Source organism: Canis aureus, chromosome 5 (assembly GCF_053574225.1).
Source record: "Canis aureus isolate CA01 chromosome 5, VMU_Caureus_v.1.0, whole genome shotgun sequence".
NCBI classification, from domain to species: Eukaryota; Metazoa; Chordata; class Mammalia; order Carnivora; family Canidae; genus Canis; species Canis aureus.
Window position 1 is genome coordinate 62,870,472 of NC_135615.1, and position 26,631 is coordinate 62,897,102.

Genomic DNA, 26,631 nt, shown 5'->3' on the forward strand with positions numbered 1-26,631 from the left:
TTGGTTTGGCATCAACTTGACATAAACTTTTGGTTATCCAAAGCCCTTAATTGCTTTGAAGTAAAAGCCCAGTGCTGTTCTTTTTTATTAAAATCATGTTTTTTCCTGTTATTGTGGTCTATTTTGGAAGACTGAGTTGTGATTTTTGCATATGTTCTACATAATGCCTCATTAGCAAAAAATCTTGTATCATTTACAAGTAGCCTGAATGTCTGTGTTGTTTTGAACAAAAATCCATATTAAAATTTAAACAATATAAAAATGCACATTTTCTGCTTATTAAAAAGGCCGTCTTAAATTAAATGCAAAGCAGTAACCAGTGAACACATGTATGTGAACATTAAAATCAGAATGATTTTACCTTTTATTGGCTTTTTCAACTCCAAAAATATTTATACTCTTACCAAATGTGTAACTAGTTTGTACTAAGTGGTTTTTTTTAGTAAATGTTAGGGTGTTTACCTTCTTAATTAAAAATCATGTAAGTTCCACAATATCCCAGTGGAGGAAATTTAACCTATAAATGTTCCAGACACTCTGATTTACCCTCTTCCCTTTGGTTGACAGCAGACTGTCAAATCTTAAAACAGAAATTCCTTTTGCAGCCATGCAATGTAAGAAACAGCTTGGCCTTAGGGAGTCCATCTTTTCCTTCTAGGCACACAGAGGATTACTTCCTGGTACTCTTAATTTCTTCCCCAGCTTTTTATTTTAAAAAATTGCGCACCAACAGAAAAGTTGCAAGAATAGTAGTCTGAACGTTCACATACCTTTCACCTCTTTGTATCTTTGTGAATGACATAAGTCTATTCTGTATTTGGCATTCATGCACTTTTCCCACTTCTCTGTCCTCTCTCCCTTCCTCCCACTGCCTCCCTCCATCTGAGAGTTAGACACATGTATCATTTCGCCTTCTGTACACTTCTAAGTATCTTCTAGGAACAGAGACATCCTCCTGCATAACCATAGTATGGCTGTCATACTCTAGACACTTAACAATACAATAACAGCAATACTGTTATACAGTCCATCTTCACATTTCCCAATTGTATCCCTGATAGCTGTTTTTTTGTTTTGTTTTTTCCCAATAGCTGGTTTTGGTTTGTTTTGCTTTGTTTTGATCTAGTATCCAATTAGGGGTCATGTATTTAATTGTCGTGTCTTTTAGGTTTCCTTTATTCCAGAGTGGTTCCCCATTTCCAGCCCATTGATAGTTGTTTGCAGAATGCCCCTCAATTTGTATTTGTCTGATTGCCCGGCCCCCTAATTTAGAGGGCACATCTGGTCTTTGGATGGAAGGGTAACTGGGGCCAAGGATAACCATGCACACATTATTATTACACAGGCAGGTGATCTGTCATTTTTTTAAAAATATATCCACCAAGCTTTTGCTGTTGTTTTAAATACCTTAGAATTTGCCCAGTAGAAAGTATCACACCCAAATATCATTTCTCTTCTCCCTGTGTTTTTTAATATTAATATAATCTATCTTTCTGGGATATCAGCTTGACATTTTCTCAGCACTTAATATGAACCACACAAATTGTCACAATTTGTAGTAACTGGTATAGTAGGACATACTTGAGAGTGGAGACACAGCTAGAACTAGGAATATCTCTGAGGAGGGAAACAGCCTAAAAGAATGGGAAGAAGTGGGGATCCCTGGGTGGCTCAGTGGTTTGGTGCCTGCCTTCAGCCCCGAGTGTGATCCTGGAGTCCCGGGATCGAGTCCTGCGTCGGGCTCCCTGCATGGAGCCTGCTTCTCCTTCTGCCTGTGCCTCTGCCTCTCTCTCTTTTTCTCTCTCTCTCTCTCTCTCTCATGAATAAATAAAATATTTAAGAAAAATTAAAAAATAAAAGTGGGAAGAAGTGGTCTCTTAAGATTGGATTTGACTGGCAGCTCTCTCATGTAAGGACTCTGGCCAAATTCTTTACTTTGCTCATAAGCCTTGGTTAGCTACCTCAGCTATAAAGTAAAGAGAATGAAACACGTAAGTTGTTCCCTACCTTTTAAGCAGCACACTTTCATCCCCTAGGGACCTCATGTTTGAAAGATTTTTGTCTACTAAGTAAGTGGTATGTATTTTAATCAACTTTCTGGGTTTTTTTCTTTGGTTTATCAAAAACCTGTATCATGCCAATGGTTGCTTCTGATAATTGTGAAGTAACTTACATCATTGGACTGACTTGGTATAATTCTAGCAAAAAATAAAAATACAAAACCTTCACCTTGGCAACTTAATTGCTGGTAAACCAACATTCTCCATTGAGCTTTTGGATATATTGAATGGAATTCTCAGATTGCCACTACTAGTTGGAATCTATTAAATTTGATCTGCAAAATGATCCCTTTAAGAAAATCAGCCAGGATTTCGGTTCTTCCTGTCTCCAACCAGTCCTTGGGAGTGCCCGCTCCATTTTCGTAAGAGAGTGATTCTGTGCATTTAGAGTGCTTGACAAAATTGTTTCTCTCCATTCCTCATGGGTGTTGCGAGTAAGAAAATATTGAGCTCTGATTTATATTTTGACTCACCATCACAAGAAAGGTATGATCCAGAGGCAAATAAACGTACACAGACAAATGTTTTCCCTTATGCAATCTTAGGGAGCATTATTTTCACCTATGAACTCAGGTAGCAGTTTTGAGCAAAAACCATTACCTTTCAAATAGACTTTCCTCAGCTTTTTAGTGAAGCTTGTTCCATTTAATTTACCAGCAACCTTCTGTAATCTTAATCAGTAGTGTTACCTTGCTAGTGACTGTTACCTGTGTACCCCTAGTAAAAGCTATGGATAACCTACATTTCTTTTAACAATATGCTTACAGAATGTCGTCCACTGTTTAAAAAAAAAAAATACAGTAGACATGTTTTAATCCTAAAGTTGTCTTCAACCTTATCCCCCAAATTTAGTCAGCTTAAAACTATGATTCAGAGAGAGCCTCTCCATTCTGTCATAAATATTTTACTCAATTACTTTCCAGAATCTCATAGCCTAGCTTCTGTATTCTACAGCCTTCTCTTCTAAATGGTGTTAAATATCATAACATTTTTGCCTCAAAAAAATCAAGAGGCTTTCTTTAGCATTCTCTGCTGGTACAAAGAGTGAAATGGTGATGAGGGTTGGGGGACAGGGTAGGGTGAGAGAGCTGTGTGCCTGGGGAGTAAAGTATAAGATACTTTCACTGAAGGAAAGATTTTTGCTTCTTAAGATTTCATATTAGACTATACATTACATAGCTCCACTGAAAGTTTTTCCTTCTCCAGTGTATCTGAGGTTTTAAGTTTCTGGATTTATTATGGCACCCAGTAGCAAAGCTGGAGTCAAGTGTTTTCAAGGCTTCCATTAGAAATTCCTTTTTCAGAGTTTATTGCTTGACTGTTTCCAATTATATGAGGGAAACTTGGCACATAGGTTGTTGAACTGGATTACTTTTTTCAACATAAAATCTAATTTATTTCAGTTTGTTTTTAATCTAGAGATGGGTCAACAACTCTTCCAATAGTTTTAGAAGATTTGATCATAATTCTAAATAATAGGTCTATAAAAAAACAAGAGAAAGAAAAGAAACTGCATTTTCCAACTTAATTGTCCAAGGTTTTTTGCAAAATCCTTGTTGAAAAATTTGAGAAATTTATTTTTACAAAGCACATAATTAGACTGCTTGATATCTGTTTGCAGATCATTTCACCATGTGTAATGCAGCATGTATGAATTGTTGCATGACTGTCAGAGTTCATCTGAATGTTTTTTACCATGGATCGTTCTTTTTGTTAGAATGTTGTCATCCTGAAGATGTGATGTTCCCATCACAGTGCATGAAAGAGAGCAAGAAAGTATGGCGTGGCAGTCACTTAAAATACTGCTTATAAAATTAACTCCATCTCTGTTCTTCAAAGGAAACCAACCTGAGGACCTCCTCCTAGTACAGAGGTGTAGGACAAGCCTCTAAGCACCGACTCTAGCCCCCTCTTGCCTCCATCATCCTCACAATCCTTGTCAGCTTCTTCTGACATTCCTTTCCCTTCTTTCCCTCTCAATCTCCCCCTGTATTTTTTTTTATCATATTTCATTGGCCTATGAAAGATGTTGAGTCAATTGTCAGGCTTGAGACAATTTTCCATTCTATGTCTTCCTACAGGCCAGGTCACACTTATCACATTGTTGATTTTGATCTTCTATTTAGGACTTTCAGCTAAGCAGCCAGCCTCTTCTTCCCACCATGACCCTCAAAAATGTCTAATCATAGGGGCACCTGGGTGGCACAGTCAGTTAAGCACCCAACTCTTGGTTTCAGCTCAAGTTGTGATCTCAGGTTTATGAGATTGAGATTGAGCCTGTGTTGGGCTCCACGCTCAGCTCAGAATCCTCTTCAAGTTCTCTCTCCCTAAGCCTCTCCCACTTGTATGCTCTTTTTCTCTCTCTCTCTCAAATAAATAAATCATTGTTAAAAATCTAATCATAACAATGACTCTTACAGATAAAGCCCCTAAAAACTGACACTTGAAAATAATCATTAAAGACTTGCAGGTGTTGCAAGTGTACTCTTAAGCAAATTGACTTTTTATTTAAAGGACCACATTATTATTTTTTTTTTAAATTTTTATTTATTTATGATAGTCACAGAGAGAGAAAGAGAGAGGCAGAGACACAGGCAGAGGGAGAAGCAGGCTCCATGCACCCGGAGCCCGACGTGGGATTCGATCCCGGGTCTCCAGGATCGCGCCCTGGGCCAAAGGCAGGCGCCAAACCGCTGCGCCACCCAGGGATCCCAAGGACCACATTATTATTGTTGTTTTCTAACTCTACTAAAGTTGCATTTGTGTCCACCTGTTGGGCATTATTAGCATAAGATACGAAGTCACTTTTCTTGGCAATATTTTGAAAAGTTTAATCTTCAAGGAGGTTAGGAAAATATTCAGGTAAACATCCACCACTTAAAACACACTAAAAAGTTTTTGAAAGATGTTTACCATCCTTTGCCTTACAGAGAAAATTCAAAATTAAAACCTATTATTTCTATAACCTTGTGTGGCTGAATGAGTTATTGGTGCTTAATTCTTTGTTTTTATCGTTAAGTAATTGTTACTCAAACATATATAAATGTATATATATTTTTCTTGAAAATACTAAATGTTTAAAAACAAGAAAATATCGGAGATGACTGAAAATGTAAGAAGAGATTTGAAATTATTTGAATAGTTCAATCCTTCCATATCAATAACTGTCAGTCACCATTGAGTGGTCAAACCAAGTAATTCTGGAGAAAACAGATTGTTATATTTTGGTTTCTAATTATGAAAAAGTGAATATCTTCTTTATTTGATTTATGTAAAATATGTTTTCCCTTCATATTATAATATTTTTAGTGAATAAAGAGCATGCTATGAGGAAGAATAGAGAGTGTACTGCAGAATGTGTGCTCAGAACTACTAGATAACGTGTTTTAGACACATAATTATTTTAACATTGTGTTAAGACTGTATCCTGGGTAAGATCCAGGTTCTTGGACTTGTTTATCTTCTGTGTGAGGACAACTAACTGTCCGATGCCAAAATACAATGAACTTTCAAATATCAAAGAGGAAAATTAAGTATTTCAAGTCCTCAGCTGGTTTACAGATGTGTGAGCTTTGTAGTCCATTTTCTGGTTCCAGTAGGGCATTGTGACAATTTTTCCAATATGTGTACACTAGATAAGTTTTGGAAGTAAAATTACTTACTTTAAATCCTGAAATAATTTTCTGAATTTAAAATTTTTTATGTTTTTTTTTTAAGGAAATGAAGTTTTAAAACCGAGCTTCACAATTTCTAAAATACTTTTTTGAATGTAAAACGTATTAAATTAAGGAGTCTTTCTCTGTCAGGAAAGTAAATGCCTTTTGAAAACGGGTATTCATTTAGATCTGTGATTAACCTTTAACAAGATCTTCCTGTTAAATTCTACATTTGCTTTAATCTCAGTAGGAAAAATACAAACTAGTATTGCAGCATATAGAGTTTCTATATACCCTGTGGACGTTAAATGATCTCTTACAGCTAAAGGCACATCTGCAACATATTTAAATGCCAGCTTTGGGCATTATTAGTATAAAATGCTAAGTCACTTTTTTGGGAAATATTTTGAAAAGTTGAAACTCCAGGAGGAAACTCCAATAAATGGTAATCTTATGATACCATTTGTTTCGAGGGAGTGGTAGGAAGATGAGTGGCTGTCTTGCATATTTTTCTCTTAGGGAAAAGTAGTATGATCGTCCTTAAAATAAGTATGAAGTTTGGGGGTGGAACCATTACTGTGCTATAGACTGATGTCCTTTAACTCTTTCAGGACGCTGTAAAATGGTTTTAAGTGCATATTGTAAGTTGTTATAGGGGTGATACAAGTCATCAAATTTGAATCTCCCTTCAAACTCTGAGAATATATGAGTTTAACAAAGTTCAAGAACAGTGAGTTGTTGGCATTAAGTAATCTATCCTAAGTGTATAGTAAACTAAAAACCTTGGTGATTGATATGCAAGTGTATAAATTTTTCCTAGGTAATGTTTCAATGAAAAATTGTGATTCCACCACAGATTTTTTTCCTTTTGCCTTGCATTTTTTACTTTGTCTCTTTTTTTCTTAAACACATCGTTGAAGGTCAAACATTCGGGACAATGTAGAAATGATTAAGCTTCATAAACAACTAGTGGAGAAAAGCAATGCTCTTTCAGTAATGGAAGGAAAATTTATTCAGCTTCAAGAGGTAATGTGATCATTTATTTTATTATGGTGATGCATAGATACAAATGTATCTATGTGTATACCTAGTATATACAGAGATATACTATCAAAGATAGTGTTTAAGTTGTATTTTTTAAATAGAATGGTCCTAACACTAGAAAGTTATTTTTAAAGATGCTCTTTTTATTCTTAAATGTGTATAACTTCATATGTTATTTGTAATTTATAACTTAATAACTAAAGAAATAACTGCTTGGACTTTTCTTAAATACCTGTCTTCTTAAAATAATAGACATCATAAATTATTTCATGCCAAGAAAATGTATTTTTGACTCCTTTTATCTGTAATTATATGGGCACATAGCACTGAAGGTTTAAATGTATTTGCATCTATCTTCAGTTATAAGCACTTATGAGATATCCAAGATAGACCAACTTATAAATACATCAGTAATCAGGTTTTGTTCAATCTTTCTTTGGTGTGGTGTTTTGTTTTGTCACTATCTACCATTATCACAAAATATTTGAGTGCCCATCATGTCAGCTATCAGTCTACTTATTTTATTTTTTTTTATTTTATTTTTTTTTAAAGATTTTATTTATTTATTCATGATAGTCACACAGAGAGAGACAGAGAGGCAGAGACACAGGTAGAGGGAGAAGCAGGCTCCATGCAGGGAGCCTGACGTGGGATTCGATCCCGGGTCTCCAGGATCACGCCCCGGGCCAAAGGCAGGCGCCAAACCGCTGCGCCACCCAGGGATCCAGTCTACTTATTTTAGATCTTAACCATTTTTGTTGACAATACTCAGGACTCTTCATCCCCATGGCTGCCTTAGGATTGTGGCCCCACAGAAATATGCCATCAGAAGGCTCCTATTTATTGGCACTGCATAATTAACATAGATTCTGGAATTAATGAACCCCAAAACATTCCAGATGAGAATTCATATTAAGCAGTACTTTCCTTAAAGTACTGAGACAAGGAAAGCAGTAAATTGATGGGCAGCATAGGGTGATCTGAAGCTTAAATTTACTATTGAATTAGATAAATATTTTTAAAATGTGTTTTGGTTAGTGTTTTCCCTCCTGCATGAACCTCCTTAAATGTGAAGTAGTAACTGCCTTCCATATAAATATGAGGGTTTATGAAAGAGAGAAGCTGAATTGGAGAGTAGAGACGATAGCACTATCTGCCCAAAGATAGAAGAGGGAGATTAAGAAAACACAGAGCTGAGGGCCATTTCTAACATTGAGAATTAGGAAAGGAAATAAAGACTGAGCTTACATTCTTTTGTCACTTTCACCTTTTTGACTTCCATTTAACAGTGCTGCCAAGTATTTGTTCAAATACCAACTATGACAAGCGACTGCAATAGCACAGGTTCCTCTTGGGATTTGGTATTGCGTAAAGAAAGATTTGAAAAGTTCAGACCAACAGCTTTAGCAAATGAGGCAGGAGGCCCAGGAAAAGCTGGTTAAAGATAGCATGCTATAATATAATCCAAGATTAACAAAAACTGGACTCCAGTTACTCAGTAGCAATGTTTCTTTTAAATGATTGGAGAGGGCAGCCTGGGTGGCTCAACGGTTTAGTGCTGCCTTCAGCCCAGGGTATGATCCTGGAGACCCGGGATTGAGTCCCATGTCGGGCTCCCTGCATGGAGCCTGCTTCTCCCTCTGCCTGTGTCTGTGCCTCTCTCTGTGTCTCTCGTGAATAAATAAATAAAATCTTTTAAAAAAATAAAAAATAAATGATTGGAGAACTTCTGTAGAATGTTAAGGGATATTAATTAGCAGATGAGCCATTTCATGTTATGGTCTTTTGGTCTCTCTGGAAAGACTTTAATATGATCATCTTTTTATTTATTAAAAAAAGTATTGGCATTTAAGAATATAAATTTGAATCTAAAACATTCATAAATGCCATTTTAAAAATTAAGGAATTGGGATGCCTAGCTGGTTCGGTCGTTGGAGCATGCTACCCTTGATCTCAGAGTAGTGAGTTCAAGCCCCATATTGGGCATAGAGATTACTTATAAATAAATAAATAGATAGATAGATAGATAGATAGATAGATAGATAGATAGATAGACAAAATTTTGTTTCTAAAAATTAAGACGACTTTAGTAATTATTTTTACTGAATTGAAAATTTCAATCTAGTTGTATTAAAACAACCCTCTCTTAGGCTGTTTATGTGCTGTGGTGACAAATCCTTTCAAGTTTGATTATCTATGGTTAACATTTATTTTGACCCATGTGGCAGCATTCTTAGCATGTCCAACCATTGTAACCACAGCAGAAAGGAAAAAAATTGCTAAAACTAATTTACTCACCGGTCGCTAATCAACCAGTCAAAAACTAGGAGGAAATAAAGGACAAAACGTTTTCTTTATGTGACTCTGTGCTAAGATAACCCTATATTTTTTTCCTAATTATACACTTAGGTCAATAGTGTCTCCATGGACAAGTAGCACATATATATTGTTTATGAGGTGAAGAATAATCTGTATATTGTGAACTTTAGGAGTAAATTCACTTACAAAATTGTAATTACTTACTAAACACAGAATCCAAAAATAATTTTGAAAAGATTTTCTTTTTGTTTTTTAGAAGCAAAGAAGACTCCGGATCAGCCATGATGCCTTGATGGCAAACGGAGATGAGCTAAATATGCAACTCAAAGAGCAACGTTTAAAATGCTGCAGTCTTGAGAAACAATTACATTCCATGACATTTTCTGAAAGAAAAATAGAAGAGGTAAGCTCCCAAGAGTTTATTAGCCATTCCTTGTATTAAAACTTCTCTGTCACTGTTTCAATAAAGTAAAATAGAGACATTTTAAAAATATGTTTACTTGAAGATCCTAAACTACATACATGGTGCTTTGAGCACAGCAAATATAGTCATGCCAACTCAGTGCCTAAAAATACTTGCAAATGTGCTGATACCCACTGTTTACCTAATGGATTGACTCTTGAGGAAAAAGAAAACACGACTTCCCAGTGGAACTTAACCTTCTCTGCCTCAACATCTGATTAGCCATTTGAGATACCAAGACCACGTTAGAGGACACATCTGTTTCTGAGGAGAGGGATAGTCTGTCGTGCAACATCAGCAATTTTGTGAAATTATTTCATTTTATTTCTAGGAAGTTATTTGAAAACTCATCTTTCTATTCTCGTTGCTACTCATGTCTCCAAGCTAGCACAGTCTCTTCCTGTAGTCTGTTAAACTTGTCCTGAAAGAGAATGGCAATGAAATAAATAAGATGCCTACATTCTGCTCTTATCTTGAAAGAATCCTTACTGTGTCTCAAACTAGCATCAAAAGAGAATTACGAACATAGAAATGAATTTTGAGAGTCTCTCACCCACAGGAAAACATTGTAACTACAAAATATACTGGTGAATAAAACTTAAACATGAATGCTAGAAATAAATACAGAAAGCTACTTTTTAGTTGTAAAGCTGTAATGATTATCCTGAGTTTATTTCTAAAAATATTCATTAGGGTAAAACAGGATATATGATTCATTAGATGTGCTACTGATTCTTTGTACATTCATTGCACATTAGATGGCTAGCAAACATAAAAAATTGTGTCTTGAGAGTAAATTGTGATTGACAAGATTTGTTTGAGCCGTGAACCAAAAGAAAAGTTAATCCTTTTATTTTTTATGGGCCAATTGGAAATTAATACAAAATGAATGTAATGATAGAATTCATCAGGGAGGAAAGTAAAAAATATTATGTTTCTCAGACTTCATAGCAAACTTTTAACACATTCTTTATTGAGATTTGACACATGTCACCATAAAGCAATGCATACATTTCTGCTAAATTAAAACAGAAATATTAATTTCATGTTTACTTAACAACTTGGAAAAAATCAATGCTAAATTAAATACAGAAAATATAAGTTGACTAGTTAGCAACTGCAATTTAGAAATAAAGATGGAAACATGTTAGCCTCCCCTCATGTTATTTTACCCCCGTGTGGTTTTATTTGATAATCACCTAATGTGTCATTTTCTTTTCATTTTAGCTGCAGGATAGAATTAATGATTTAGAAAAGGAACGGGAACTTTTAAAGGAAAACTATGATAAACTTTATAACAGGTAAATCATGAATACATGCGTTTTCTCATTCCCTTGTTTGAGATCTTTTATATCAAAGCAGTAGATGTCAGAATGTCTAATAGTGATTAAAAAATTAGCAATGAATGATTGCAAGAAATATATATATATAATTTAATGTAATATATATACACATATATATTAAAATAAAAATAGCTTTTTTTAGGTATAGGTAAGAAATTGTTTAAGCCGAGCAGTAGACTCTTACTAGAAAATCATATCACTTTGTTGCTATTACCATTTATTGAATATAAACTGTAAGCAAGCAGGCTATGCTAAATACTCTTCATACATTATTATAAATTTCTCATAACAACCAGGAAATGTAGGTATTGTAAATGCCCATTTTGCAATGAAAACAAAACAGAATTAAGTCACTTCTCTACATTCATAAAGCTGTGTAGTGATAAAACTTGGATTTGTGCATCTTCTGGTCTCTCCAAGCCCTGGTCTCTTCCCTGGACTACCCAGCTTATTAGCTGAGAGTGATTCTCTTGGTGGAAAACAAACGTGTGCACTTAAAATTGTCTCTGTTCCTTATAAAGAGAAAATATCTTTCTCTCAAGATAAATTGTTTTAAGTTTATTTGTAGAAGTAATCTTTACACCCAACGTGGGGCTGAAACTCATGACCCTGAGATCAAGAGTTGCAGGCTCTTCCAACTAGCAGCCAGGTGTACCCCCTCATATAAAATTTGAAAGAGCTAGTTCAGTTTTGTTTTTTAATCAACCTCATAGTGATGGTATTTTAAAAATTAATCCCTTCTGATAATGTTAGAAACAAAATTCTATACCACAGCTAAGCTTATTAGTTAAGCAGTACAGATATCTGTGTGTCTGTATATGTGTGTATTTTTAAGTCTTTTCAGTATATGGTAACTGATGAAGGATAAATACAGGTTCATATGAAAGTAAATTTAATATAAATATTGGAAGGTATATGTTATAGTTAATATTCAACAGTTGGCCCTATTGAGTGTATTCTGAAACATCAGAAAGTAGCCATCTGACACACAGATACACCTCTTAACTTTTTAACTGTATGTTTTGGATGTTTTATAAACTAAAGGTACATTTTGTAAATTAATCAAATCATACCTAAAGAGTGTGGTGATAAGGCTTTTAGTTATTTTTACTTTGAAAAGATACCTAGATTATTGTTAGGCGTCATTCCAGTGGCATAGATCATCTGTTTACCTACTAGTGTTGATTATCTTTGCATAGTGGCTCATTACATTAAAAGTTATCAATAGCAGATTCAGACATCAGTTATAAAATAATACCTGGGGCTCTCTCTCTCAAGGGTAGACTGGCTAAAAATCTTTATGTGGGATCTACCTTGGACCCCTTCCAGATCATTTGGCCCTATTGCTTTGTTCTGGCCTTTCTCTCATCAGCCCTGATTAATTTTACTTAAAGCATTTATTATGCCTCCTCTTTTACATTTACATTTCTGTAGAAAAATACAGGGTTTATATTGCTATATATCTAAATATTTAATAGTTCTGTGTTTGAAAATTCCAAATTTCAGTATATATAGATGACACAACTGCTGCATTATAGGGCAGAGAATAGTGCTATCCCCATATTTTAGAAATGTGAAAACTGAGACTGAAGAAAAATTGAGAGACTTGTATAGAGTCACACAGCATTGCTGAGACTCCAATGTAGTACCCAAACCCCATTCTTTTGACTCTGAAATTGAATTTTTCCCCCTGTTCTTCATTATCTCTCTGATTTTATTGCATTAGAAAACTGATCCTGTGGAAGGGAAATGTTCGTGCAATGATAGAACTACTAAGCATTCAGAAATTGTTATTGATTTATATTTATCCTCAACATCTTGTAACTTCAAATAATTTAACATGGTCTTAATACAAGAAAATAAGTGCCATTTGGCCATTACTTATACATTTTCTACTTCCCAATTTGAAGATTTACTGAACATACCTTCTGGGAATAAAAAACATTAAACTTAGCTGGGAATAATGCATAAATGGAATTTTGAGGGAGAGATGTTTTTCTCGTATTTACTTTATCACCGTGAAACTTTATCTCTCCATATTAGTAGATGATCTGAGAGTGTAAATCTGACTTTGAAGGGTTTTTTTTTTTTTGAAGGGTTTTTTTTTTAATGTTTTATGCTTGAGCTACATTTTTTTCTTGTCACATTAAAAACAGACTTCATTATGCAGCTTGCACTTGAATTTTGTGTGAGATATATGGAAGTAAATGTGTGTAATGGGTGTCAAAACACTTTGTATCAAAAAAAAGAATTAATGTCACTTAAGCACAAAACCCAGCAAGCACACATGATAGCAAATAGAACTATAAAATTCTCTAGTACAAATTTTTAATATATATTATGTTTTCAGAAGCAGAATTAGAGACACTTCCACAAAAATCATTGTTGCCCTTAAGATTTTTTACAGCTTTTGTGTTTCGTGGTTCTGTTACTCATCATTGCCAACATCTAGTGCTCATCAAAAACTAAATAAATTTACTCCCTGTTTGGTTAGTCATGGTGATAGCATGTTTTTTAAAGGAGAGCATTTGTTTGTTATTCAAAATTGGCTAGTTTTCAGGAGAAAAATATGATTTGCAGATTACATTCTCATCTTCCTTTTCCAAATGAAATTTTGAATGTGTTTATTACTTGACATATGACATATTAGGGAATCATCTGGTAAAATAAAACCCTCATGTTAGTATTTGGTATGAGCTTGTTTTAATATGAGAGAACATTTTTGATATGATGCCAAGAAATAAGTATAACTTTAAGAAATATTCCATTTAAAAATTCAGAATAAACTTTTTGCAATGAAATTTGTGTGGTCAGAGAGAAACTTTATACTACAGTATTGTAAAGCTGTGTCCCATTTTTGAAGTTAGTATATATATCTAGTTTTAGCATGGTGTAACTGATGAATACAATAGTCCTTCTACTATTGTATATATGAATAACCTGGAAAACAGCAAAATATAGGTTTCACTACCCCTTTGAAACCTCCATCCCCCAGCCTCCCACTACCATCCAATTCAGATTTAGTTAATTTGAGATAGGATCCAGAGAATCTGTGAGAAGTGATTTTAAGGTATTACTCCTAAGAGGCACTAATACCTACTTTAAAAAAAAAAAAGAAGAAAAAAAAAAGAGTTGGTTAGTTCTTGGAGATGGTGTTAACCGTTTTAAGAATCGGTTTTTACAATAGTAGTAGTCGTCTAATATCCAAAATTTAATGGAGCACTGCTGACCACTCACAGACTCTCTGGGCTCCATTTCTGTAAAGTGAGCACCTGTCCCCTACAATCTTCTAGGAATCATGAAAGCTCATGTGATCAAATACAAGCATTTTGTGCTTCCCAGAAATCAAACTGAGTACAGTTGGAGCATCATTTTCTTTCAGCAAGTGAAATATCCCTATGTAAATACGTATTTAATTTCCATTAGGTCTAAACTAAAGTACCTATGGATTTCTTTGTGGATGACTTAGAGCTTATTCTTCCCTCTCTCATACATTAGGATGCCCTTAAACATTGGAATATATGAAATTTCTTCTGTAAGAAAAAAGGCCTTAGGGTGGAGATTAATTTTTCAGCTCTTATTTCTATCTGATCATGTTGTTGATCAACGTTGTGTATGTTGACCCATGACTGCCAGTGGACATGCCAGTGACCACAGGCACCAATGGGCATTCGACTATAGATTGACATTTTCTCACTTCTGCAATAGAATGTGACAATGAAATGTGCACACAGACCAACTATGATCCCCCCTCACTTGTCACTATAGGCAATATACAAAAACATTTTCATGAATAAAAGTTTCTCAAAGACTGTTCTCATATGCAGATTTAATCATGTACACAGCCTTTACAAAGAAAATGGAGCCAGATGTGGTTCACCATTTATAGTTACACAGATGGCTCCAAGCATAGAGGAATACAGTAAATTCAAAAGGAATTCCTCATGAAACTCCAGTGGAATGTAATCCTAAATTTAGAGGGAAAATAGCAGTGGACTAAATTCAGATTGACTTATGCTGATTTACACTAGTATTTTGTGGGTTTGGAGAAACCAGGCTGCTAAATTGTTCTTAATTTAAACACATACAGCTTCTGATGTTTCTGCCAGATTAACTGTTGGTGATCTTTTTGCTGGTACTAATGCTATTGGAACACTACTGTTTCTAATTTTTGGCGTCTGATATAATGTATAATTGTGCCTATTTCATCATGCTAATTTTTTTTCCGGGTAGTACATGTTTTTAATAATACAAGACACACACACACACACACGTGTTTGGTTTACATAATTTGACCAGACATAGAAATTGTTTGTTCTTTATTTTTAAAAAATGAAAATGTAAATGTAAAGGAATATTCTTTAATATTTAAAGTACATGCTTTGTTTGGATATCATTTAAGTCTAGATAATCATACCACTGATAAAATTAACTTAAAAGACTAGTATATAGGTCCATGTGTTTCTTAAGATTCCATATGTGAAATGAGAACATTGATAGAAGAAACAGAGACCATATTTAGAGAAACTTCTAGAATTCCATTTATTTTTAAGCTCATATTATTTTAAATGCAATAAAAACATTCAAAATGTAAAATAGACACACAATTCTGTTCCTTTGAAAGCCATGCCTCTCAGAAAAGTATCTCTTTTAGAATAAAAACTCAAGACTAGCTGAGAGCAACATTAAGGGCAATTTTCAAAAACAAGCTTTTCTTCCATTTGCATCATTACAAAACCAGATTTTATGAGTTCTTATTTCATTTACTAGGTTTAAAATAAGGAGAAGAGTCAAAGCTGCTGATAATTATTCAATCATATCAAGCTTCACAGATAATAGTTTTCTGCTGAGATACAGATCGAGATCAGTTTTTCCAAAACCTGGCTATCACCTGGGGAAGTTTTATAAAACTATGAATTCCCGGGCCCCAGATCCTTCATTTTTCTATCCCTCTGAGGGTTTTTAGTGCAACAGTCTAGCACTAGTGTTTAGTTTATCGGCATTCGGGAACCACTGGTGCAAATGAATGCTGAGATTTTGTCATTAGTAGATTGTAACAAGAGTTTAAACTGTTGTGCTTCTACTAAGGAATAACATTTCTGTCTTCATCATTCTTACCGGGGTGTTCTCACTGGGTTTTCTTCACAGTTGTGTTACAAGTAAAACTTCATTCTTAGCTTGTTATTGCTGTGTGTGTTGTGTTAGGACAAAAACTACATTATCACTAATTCTTAATAGCAGAATTACTGTCTCATAGTTCACTGTGCTAGCACTTCATGGCCGGAATTCTGTGAATGTGTATTATTAAGCACAGACTCGGTAAAAGTTTCAGGTTCTAGAAGTGAAGATCAGGTGGCGAGCCTGTTTTCTCTGTTTGAAGAGGGTTTGTATGTGGGAGAGCAGAGTTTTATCCGAAGCCGATGGCTGAGGTTTGGAATTGCAGATTCCTCTAGAGTATGTACAGTATCTGAATTCCTTTACTAGTCCCACAAAAGCTGCACACTGCCAACTTTTCTGACTGTAGAGCTCTAAATTAAGGCCAGTTCCTTTGCTCATCCCACAAACCCTTTCATGTTTCCTAACCGCAGCCTGAGAAAGGCGCCTTGGTTTCAACAGCAGCAGACCAGCATATGTTTACTTAATTCCTAAGACATGATGACAGTGGTCTCTGTGCCACTAAAAGCTTTTCTCTTTGGTATTTTCGGTTGAAGCCGATTTCCAGGCTCTCCTTGCATGTCACGTGTGTTTTTGCAGTGCCTTCAGTGCTGCCCACGAAGAGCAATGGAAGTTAAAGGAACAGCAGCTGAAAGTACAGATCGCTCAACTCGAGACTGCCTTAAAATCTGACCTAACAGACAAAACTGAAATCCTTGACAGATTCAAAAACGAAAGAGGTACATATAAAACGACTACTGACTTATTCATTTCAGACATCTGTGTTACTCATTGTTATTCACTGACTCGGTCAGCACTGATTGTGGCGCCTACTGTTTTGCCAGGCACCGTGCTACATATGGGGGACATATCTTGTATTAATGGCCATCCATGTTCGTGAGTTTATTGGTCACTCAAAATTTCCATTTACTCAACCTACCTTATATGCCAAAGGAGTTTGTTTGTTTGTTTTCCTCATCAGTGATACTTTTTATTCAGGTTGTCTTTCGTTTTTTGTTTTGTTTTGTTTCCTAAATGTCGAGCCTTTCTGTATTCAGCAGTCAATGAGCATTTACTGAGCTACCAGGATATGTTAGGCAGTGTTCAAAGTTCAGGGGGATACAGCAATGAACCAAACAGAGGCGTTGCCCTCATGCAACATAAATTCAATGGGGAGAAACTGAATATAATTAAATATGCAACGTGTCAGGTGGTGGCAAGTGCAGTGGGAATAAAAAAGCGGGGTAAGATGATAGAGTAGCAGAAGTAGCTTGCTAGTTTTGATACGTCGAACAGGGAAGATCTCTGATAATGAGATATCTAAATCTACCCTATGACAGTGAACTTAAATACCAGGAAGACTTGTCAAGATATCCCTGCTAAAATAATAATCATTAATAAGTTTTGTATACAAGTCACAGATCTCACCCTTCTCATCTCATGGAAACAAAATAATTATAATTAGAGTAGATGTCTGACTTACTAGATTATACACACAAATGCACAACAGAGGAATTGAATTATTTGCGTCAAATGTTGTATCTGTTGCTCATCTACTACATAAACCAAGTGATGTGATAACGTTGCTTCTTTTGAACATTTGCAGTTGTGTTGCATGAGAGCATTTCAAAGTTTAATGCAGGCTTAGTTAAAAAATACATTTCTACTTAGCACTCTATTTAGATAACAATGCCATATTTTATTAACTATAAGAGATATTTTTTCTCTTTTGACATCTCTGAAATTGGTATACATCTTATAAATGATAACATTTTAAAATTATGGTCTGACCTTTTTTTAATATTTTAAGAAATATGAAATCAGAACACTTATAATCAATGTAGTCTTAATTTCAGTGAAAGACACATTTGCAATATTTATTTACCAAGTGACTGAATTTCGTGAAAAATTATGAATTTTTCTTGGAAATATTGTGAGTAGAATAAAATAGTGGCATGATTTGTGACTGGGTGGGCACTTAAAAGTTTTGATGTCAAAGATACATATTTCCTGATTTTTATGTGGTACTTAACAGAGTGCTTTTGTTTAGTAGTTGCTCAGTAAATCCTTGCTGACTGAAGGAAGCAGAATCACTCTATATTCCCTCTCTTTTTGCCAACAACAAATATAAACTCTCCATTCTTAATGGAAGAGAAATGGGGAAAAAAAAAAAAAAACAAGACCTGCCTTATTTCTGTGCTTTCTATATATCCCCAAATATTAACTCCAAAATTCTTTATCTCTAAGCATCTGAATTGGTCTCTGGAAAGAAACTCTTAAGGGGATAGAATCTTGGTGGTCTTTTTTAAAAAAAACTATCTATTGCTGAATTAATTCCAAAGGTTCTTTAAAATTATTTTTTTTAATTTTTATTTATTTATGATAGTCACAGAAAGAGAGAGAGGCAGAGACACAGGCAGAGGGAGAAGCAGGCTCCATGCATCGGGAGCCCGATGTGGGATTCGATCCCGGGTCTCCAGGATCGCGCCCTGGACCAAAGGCAGGCACCAAACCGCTGCGCCACCCAGGGATCCCGGTTCTTTTAAATTATTAAAACTGAAGTTGCTAAGTCATTTTAATCCACCATTAATACATTCCTCATTTTTTTTACTTTTTATGTCATGTATACCACTAAAAAAAGTCCAGTAAGCAAACAAGAAAAAAAATTCTAAAAGTCACTCAGTCACACAACCCACAAAATAATCATTATTAATATTTTTATGTATATCCTTCCAGAATTGTTTCTGTATGCACAGATAGTCTTATAATGTGCTTTTTTATTTACTATATTATGAAATCGTTCCTTGAGTATAAATATAAATCCACATCATCATCACCATTTATTAAGTTGTCATAGTTTTCCATGTGAAGATGTACCAAAGATTGTTTAAGTCTTCTGTGGATGAATTTTTAAATAGCTTTAGTTTTTTTTTAAGTATCATAAACATCTTTCTACACAAATATTTACACATTTATTCAGTTGTTTCCTTAAGAAAAATTGCTAGAACTGAATCTTTCTTTTTAGTACAACTGTTATTTATTTTGCTTGACCTCCTGAAATTTATAGATCTAATGATTAAAGTTTGGGGGTTTTTTGTGAAAATGTTACAATAGATTATAAGAAAAATATTACAGCCTTGAATCATTTTTCCCCCAGGGAAATACTAAACAAAAAAAATTGAAATTGTCTATATAAGGAAATCTTTTAATATTAGAAAGTTCCTTTTTGTATTACAGATTTTTAAATTGTTTCATTTTACTTTGAAGTCTCTTCACACATTTACCTTTTCATGTATCAAGTGTTCTTTGCCAGAAGATGTTTCCCTGGGTTCTTAGAATCATTCATCTAACTGGCAAATTATTTTTAGAGAATACTCACCTCTTTATTCAAGGTACAAATTAGTTTCAGATTGTGTGAATATGTGGGGGAAGGATATGTAAATGCAGTTTGCATTTGGTTAATGCTTAAATTAACTGCATGTGTTTAAAGGCCCTGCTTTTGAAAGTTCCTTTCTATCTTTAGCTGAAATGCATAATTCAGCATAATGCATATGGTTATATTGATCACAGCTGAAGATATTAGCACAAAGGAGCTCTGAAAATTGTTTAGTTGAATTGTTCTCTGCACTCTGCTTGTTAATGGTGTGCTTGAAGAACATAATTTTAAAAGAGTAAAATGTTATCTCATTTGAATAAAATACTGTTTAGCTTAACCTGCTTTTTGTCAAATCATAAGGTAAGGAGGTTATTTTTCATCTTGTACAGGATGCTTTGATTTTTCATATTATAATTCAGCAAGTCTATCTCTTCTTTGAACTATAGCATCTCCGTGCTTTTTAAAGACCCAGGAGTTATATCCCCAATAAACAGTTTGAGAAAGGGAAAATATTGTGGATAATTCTACATAAAATTTAGTAGAAAGAAAGGTACTAGTATCTAGTAATGTCTTTTCCCACTAATAAAATACTTTCCCACTAATAACATCCTACTTTTAAAAATATGAGGGGAAACGGGGACATTGTTGTGGAAACAGAAATCAACAAAGGAAGAAACATTTGAATAAGTTTATTTATACCTACTAGCATATCATTCTCAGGACCCTGCTGTGAAATATTGAGAGAATAGAAAAACTAGAACATAAAACTAGTAATCAAAATATACTTTGGATGAAGTCGTCATGTCCTTTCCCCTTTACCTCAACCTCACAACCCGTAGCACTTCTTGCAGGCCAGAGAAGGAAATTATATCAGCCTCAAGACCTTTGGTTTTACGTTTTTCTTACTGTACTTAACTTTCTTTCTGTTACCTAACCATTCCTATCTAGGTTTTTTAACCTAATCAACATAAAAGAAAGCATTCCACACTCTTACTCTATTCTGTAACTGAAAAAGATGTTTATCTCCTCTACAAATTCATGTTTATAATTAATCCTAATTTTTAGTTTAAAGACAAGTATTTGTCTTCAAAATTTCCAAGTACTGTTCACATTTGGAAATTGTCTCATTTAGGTCACTTAGTATTAGCAACTTATACTTGAGTATAACCTTTTAACCTTTCATCGATAAGATAAAAATGTTTATATATTTGATATTAAAATGTCTCTGCATACCCTAGAGTCACATTTTTTTTTTTGCTTTTTAGTTTGTCAGGAAATATGTGACATCAAAAATAATCCAAATTTATTCCCTTTCTTCTTAATTGTGTAATTTATGATTTTCACTTACATGTAATATTTATAGCTTGGGAACATAAAGCATTTTAAAAATCAGAAATGTATTTGTGTATTCATGTAAAGAATTCTTGGCAAATGTGTTGGCTTGTTTTTTTTAAGAAAAGGAAACAAAAATGTACAACTTGAATTGAGGACTTTTGATAAACACAAATCTTTGAAAATAGGATGAGATTAGGAGACACTTTGGATGACATGGTTTGGAGTTAGTCTACGGGGAGCCAGAAAGGATACTTGACCCCCCACAGTGAACTGTGTTGAGAGGTATGCTGAAGAACATGAGACTAAAGAATAGATTTGTTAGCTAACTCTTTTTTTTTTTCTTTTAAGTTAAACATATGTTTAACGCAGGGAATGAAAAATTAGTCTCTTTATGAATTTACCATCTTTTGTAGCTGTACCCTGTACTCCTACTTGTGAGTCCAGGCAAGTGAGTGCCTGGGCAGACATAACCTATCTATAGTCCTTAACGACAGCTTTGAGTCCATGTCCTACTAATTAACAGTTCAAACTCAATGAATAAAGAGCACACATGAATTATTACTGATGCTACCATGCACTAGCTGAGAATCCATTTCTCCTATCTTAACAGATTTGTTCAAAATGTGGTTGATTAAAATGATGGGTTTAGTTAATACCAGAGAAATTAATGTTGTTTTAATAAAAAGACTTTATGCTAAATTGGGAAAAGAAAACTTAAGGAAGTCAATTAAGACACTAAAAGACAAAAATTTTTTTGCATGCCTTTCAGGACCCTTAATAAGTAAGTAAAAATCATAGATTTAGAAACATATTTTCTTAGGTATTTTAGATAGAATGTTCCTTTGAAGTCCCAGAGGCCACAATTTCCTTATATTAATACTGTGAACTTAAGTCTTCAGTTTTTGATAAGCAACTGGATCATATGGTAGACACATGATAGCGTTCATTTGTTCCTCATTCCCTCACTGCCTTTGTCTAGGTGCTAGCACAATTTCCTCTGACCAGAACAATACGTATCAGGAATTATATCAATTTTAAATACGTTCTTATGCCTCATGTTCTCTTACCTTTCTAATTGTGTCAACTTTTTTTCTAAGACCAAAATGAGAAACTCACTCAAGAAAACAGAGAACTACAGTTACAGTATCTGGAACAAAAGCAACAACTTGATGACCTTAAACACCGCATGAAGTTTTACAACCAGGTGAACTATTTTCTTACTTAGGAAATAAACTCCAAATTTTTATCTCAGTATTTTATGCTTGGAGGAAACTGTAGTACAAAGCAAAAGACTTCAAATATATTACTTAATTTCTTAATTCATGGTTATTAGGCAGCTTACATTTCAGGAGGAGATTCTGAATAGTTGGAATGTCTCGTGTACTTAGTTTCTTAATTCATGGTATCAGGCAGCTTATGTTCCATGAGGATAATCTGCATAGTTGGAATGTCTCTTGTACTTTCCATTAATATCTCATTGTGAGCTTTTACTTACTCTATCTTTTGCAGGATAGTGATATTAATGCTGATGAATTGAGTGAAGCTCTCCTACTTATAAAGGTAACTTTCTGAACTTCACCATGAATTTCATGTCTACATATAACTGTTTCAGCATAATGATGACCCTTGTCTGTAACCCTTATACTCAGAGAATGAATTATTCAGGAAAGTGGTCAGGTGACATTTAGTTATAGCATATACATATTTCATAATGACATCAAAATTACATTAAAATAGACCTCAAAAACTCTTATTTAAAGCACTTTCTCCAACTGTAACAAACATTTCACTTTTATACACCTCGCTATAAAACTAATCAGTAATTTTCTGTCCTAAGAGATATTGGTATATACCCTATTATCTTAAATAAAATATTGAATTATAAATATTACCAGAAGATATTTTTCAGGTCTAGGATATTCTGTTATTTATAAGAAGACCTGAGAAAATACATTTTGTTCCCTTTAAATCAACACAGTGTAGCTTTTAATCAATTGAAGAAATAGAAATGTACATGATTCTTCTTTATGTCATGAAGTAATAAACTGTTTTTAGAATTCTCTGTAATTGTTCCAAATGTCTATCCAAATATATTCTCTGAATCAGGATTTTTTAATTCCTGATGGAAAATGGAAATATATCTGTTTTCAATTAATGATTTGTTCCCTGCTATATCTATATTAATTCACATGATTACATTTTAGAAACTCTTATTTCAATAATAAAACATGTTTTTGTTTTAGGCTGAAAAATCACAAAAAAATGGAGACCTTTCCTTCTTAGAGAAAGTAGACAATAAAATTAACAAAGATCTAGAACGCTCCATGAAAGAGCTACAAGCAACTCACGCAGAAACAGTACAAGAACTTGAAAAGACACGAAACATGCTAATTATGCAACATAAAATTAATAAAGATTATCAGGTAATGTGCTGCACTAAGTCGGGAGAATAGGCTTCCTGTGATACACTCCTGGTGATTTACTTTCCAAAGCAGTATTATGTATTATTATCTGTCATAATCTCTTATCGTGCATTACCCACATGCCTGGAATTTGATCTTGTAACTAGGTTCTTAGAGTAAATAGCTTAAAAACAAATAATTTTTTTAAAGTCCTGGTTTTAGAGAAGAAATAGCAGCAATGAATTCACCTTAGCTGGTACTAGCACTTTCTGTAAATGGATTGTAGTTATCCTACACAACCACATGTTATTTTAGCCTTTAACAAACAGGAAAATCACCTCCATGAAAAGGCATCTGGGGTTTTGTTAATTTTACTTCTGATTTATGGACATCGCCAAGCACAATTTTCTAAGCTATAAGCTATTGGAGGTCAGAAAACCATGGTTTACAGTTCCTGATAGCCCCAGGATCTAGGAAATGCTTGAGTCATATTGCTTTAAAAAATGAAAATGGAACTAATCCTAAGTATTGAAACTTGTTATCTCTTATTTTTTAGATGGAAGTTGAAGCAGTGACCCAGAAGATGGAAAATTTGCAGCAAGATTATGAACTCAAAGTGGAACAATATGTTCATCTTCTTGATACCAGAGCTGCACGCATCCAGAAACTAGAAGGTACAGTTCTTTGTCCACAGTACCTAGATGAATGGATTTTACAATAGTTGAAAATGTCATCCAAATCTACATTCACGATTTATTTTTGCTCTATATTTTTCTGATTCATAGCTGTAATTAATAAATTCTCAGAATTTATGGAGTTTTATCAGAAAGATTGGTTTTTATCTGCTTCTTTCCTACTCAAGAATTTTTAGTAATTTTGTTGCTTTCCAGATTCAGTGTTGTAGGCAAGATTTCAAAGTACTTTGTGACATTGTAGACCTAACTTTGTAGACCCCGTTTCTAATTTCTCTTCTAAACAAGCTATGTATCTCATCCAAACAAGTGCGGTTGCTCTTTGTCAGATTCACCTTTCTCAGTCCTACCATGGTACCTTTGCTCCACCTGAGAGCCTCCTTTATGCCCAACATATACCCTTTTACCCTGCTTTGAAATCTACCCAATTGCAATGCACGCCTGTGCCAAGAAGCTGGCTCTGATCATTCATCTACTTGAAATGTCCTTGCAGTGGTTTCCAGACTTTAACAAGTATGAAAATCACATGAGGAGCTTGTTTCAAATGTAGCTTCCTAGGCCCTAGCCCTAGAGATCTGGGGGTCCATGATTCTATATATATTTGGAAATTACTCCGAGCAATTCAGATAGAGGTGCAGGGCTATACTTTGAAAAATACTATGTACTAACTATGTACTAACCATTTTTCCTCCTATGTACTCAAAAAATATTTGTGGGGATTATATTACGTAAGTGTTCTTTACTGTTGGAGTTTTGCATATTCCCTGTGACTGCAATATAAACTCTATGATGCTAAGTACTTTGTCTTTCTTTCAAGTCCCCTGACATACAATGTTTAATTCAAATGATTGATGCCAGCAGTAATTTTACACTCTTAAAAATTACTGAGGATCCCAAAGGCCTCCTTGCTTATATGGGTTATATTTATCATATTAAGAATTAAAAGAGAAATTTTGAAAATATTTATTTTATGTCATGTGAAATTAATAAACCTGTTATATGTTAACATAAGTTACAGTATTTATTTTTTAAAAGCTGTATTTTCCATACCAAAAAATAGTGAGAAGAGTGACATTGTTTTAAATTGTTTTACCTTTTTTTAATTGACATTTTTGCAAACTTTTTGGTGTATACCTCAATAGAAAACAGCTGGGTTTTTAGACCTGCTTCTGCATTCAATCTGTTATGATATCACACATTATGTAGCCTGGGGAACTCCATTAAACACTTAACTTGTGAAAGAATAAAAACGAAAAAGGCAAGTGACATGTCAGTAGTATTTTAGAAATAGTTTTGACCTCACTAACCTTCAAAGCAGTTGCAGGAACCCTCGGGGTTCCCAGACTACACTTTGAGAACCATGGCTCTAAGTAGAAAGGTTCAATAAATATCTTTATCTGCCTGAACAGAGTTTTCCAATAGAGCAGTATTTACCTTTTATTTCAAGTAGTACTCAATAAAAATTTGCTTAATAGAATTTTCCTAAATAACAAGGAAGTCACATCGCTTGGGATTTTCATTCCTATTAGTGTTACTAAATCTTCACCAATATAATTCATCTGTCCCTTAAATTCATTCCTATTAGTGTTACTAAATCTTCACCAATATAATTCATCTGTCCCTTAAATTCATTCATTCATAAATTCATTCCTTAAACATGCTCAGGTTCTTAATGCCTCCTGAGCAAAGTGCTAGGCAGGGAGGATCCAAATAGGAAAAAAAGCTCAGGTACCACCCTTAAGGAACTTAGATAAAATGGAGCACATAGGACAGGGGCACCTAGGTGGCTCAGTCCATTAAGCATCTGACTTTGGCTGAGTTGTGATCTTATAAGGTCATGGGATCACCCTGCATTGTCATGTGTGTCCTCCCTTCCCCATTCCGCCCCACACCTGGGCTTCACGCTCAGCAAGGAATCTGCTTCTCCCTCTCCCTCTGCTCCTCCCCCTGCTCCTGCTCTGCTGTCTTGAATAAATAAATAAAATATTTTTTTTCAAAAAAGATGGAGCACATAAATGGACAGTTATACTTGACCATGAAGAGTGTGAAGCTAGGAAAATGCAGAACATAACAAGGAAACACTAAGGAGAGAATGCCTATTTAAACCTGAAGATTCAGAGAGGACTCCGTAAAGTAGGTTTGAAATCTTTAAAGATGACAGAATTTGCCACTAAGTAAAAGCAGTGAAAGGCATTCCAGACAGTAGAGGACGCAGTGCTTTTCATTTGCAAATCTGCATGCGTACCCCTGTAGTTGGAACTCATGATTAGTAAAGGAAGGAAAATCTCTCCAGGTAAGGCTGGAAAGAGCCAAATCATGAAGGCCGTGTTGCCACCCTGAAGAGTTTGAGACTTAATAACCTAAAAAAACCACTAAACAATTTTTAAAGTAGGCAGTAATATACCCAGAATTGTATTTTGGAGATTATGCTGTAGTTATTAGAAAGGGTAAATAAGATTTGAAGGAAGGAAGCACTTTGGGTTCCATAATAATCTGAGTAGCAAACACTGGGAATGTAGGTAAGATGGCATTAGTAGACAGAGAATGGACAGGGACAAATTTGGAAAGATTAAAGAGACAATGTTGAATAGTCGTGACTCTATGAAGGTTGGGACAGTAAAGAGAAAGAAAAACTAGAACAATTCTGTGGCAACAAGTTTAGGCAACTGGTTGAATGGTAACACCGGTGCTTGAGATTCAGAGTACAGAAATAACTGGAAAAGAATACTCTACAGTAGCTATATTCTATTTTGGATAAATAGTTTGCTGTAGCTGGGTCCCTCATAG

At 34.4% G+C, this 26,631-nt stretch overlaps 1 protein-coding gene across 5 annotated transcripts in view; it reads left to right on the forward strand.

Moving 5' to 3' along the window:
- RPGRIP1L (RPGRIP1 like) overlaps positions 1-26,631 on the forward strand; it is a 105,402-nt gene that overhangs the window by 16,882 nt on the left and 61,889 nt on the right. For all 5 annotated transcript variants that reach the window (XM_077898406.1, XM_077898402.1, XM_077898401.1 and 2 more), the window contains 8 exons: positions 6,637-6,742; positions 9,336-9,482; positions 10,770-10,843; positions 16,640-16,779; positions 21,848-21,954; positions 22,260-22,310; positions 22,994-23,173; positions 23,709-23,826. In XM_077898406.1, the coding sequence (XP_077754532.1) occupies positions 6,637-6,742; positions 9,336-9,482; positions 10,770-10,843; positions 16,640-16,779; positions 21,848-21,954; positions 22,260-22,310; positions 22,994-23,173; positions 23,709-23,826 (923 nt within the window). The remainder of the gene's footprint in view (positions 1-6,636; positions 6,743-9,335; positions 9,483-10,769; positions 10,844-16,639; positions 16,780-21,847; positions 21,955-22,259; positions 22,311-22,993; positions 23,174-23,708; positions 23,827-26,631) is intronic.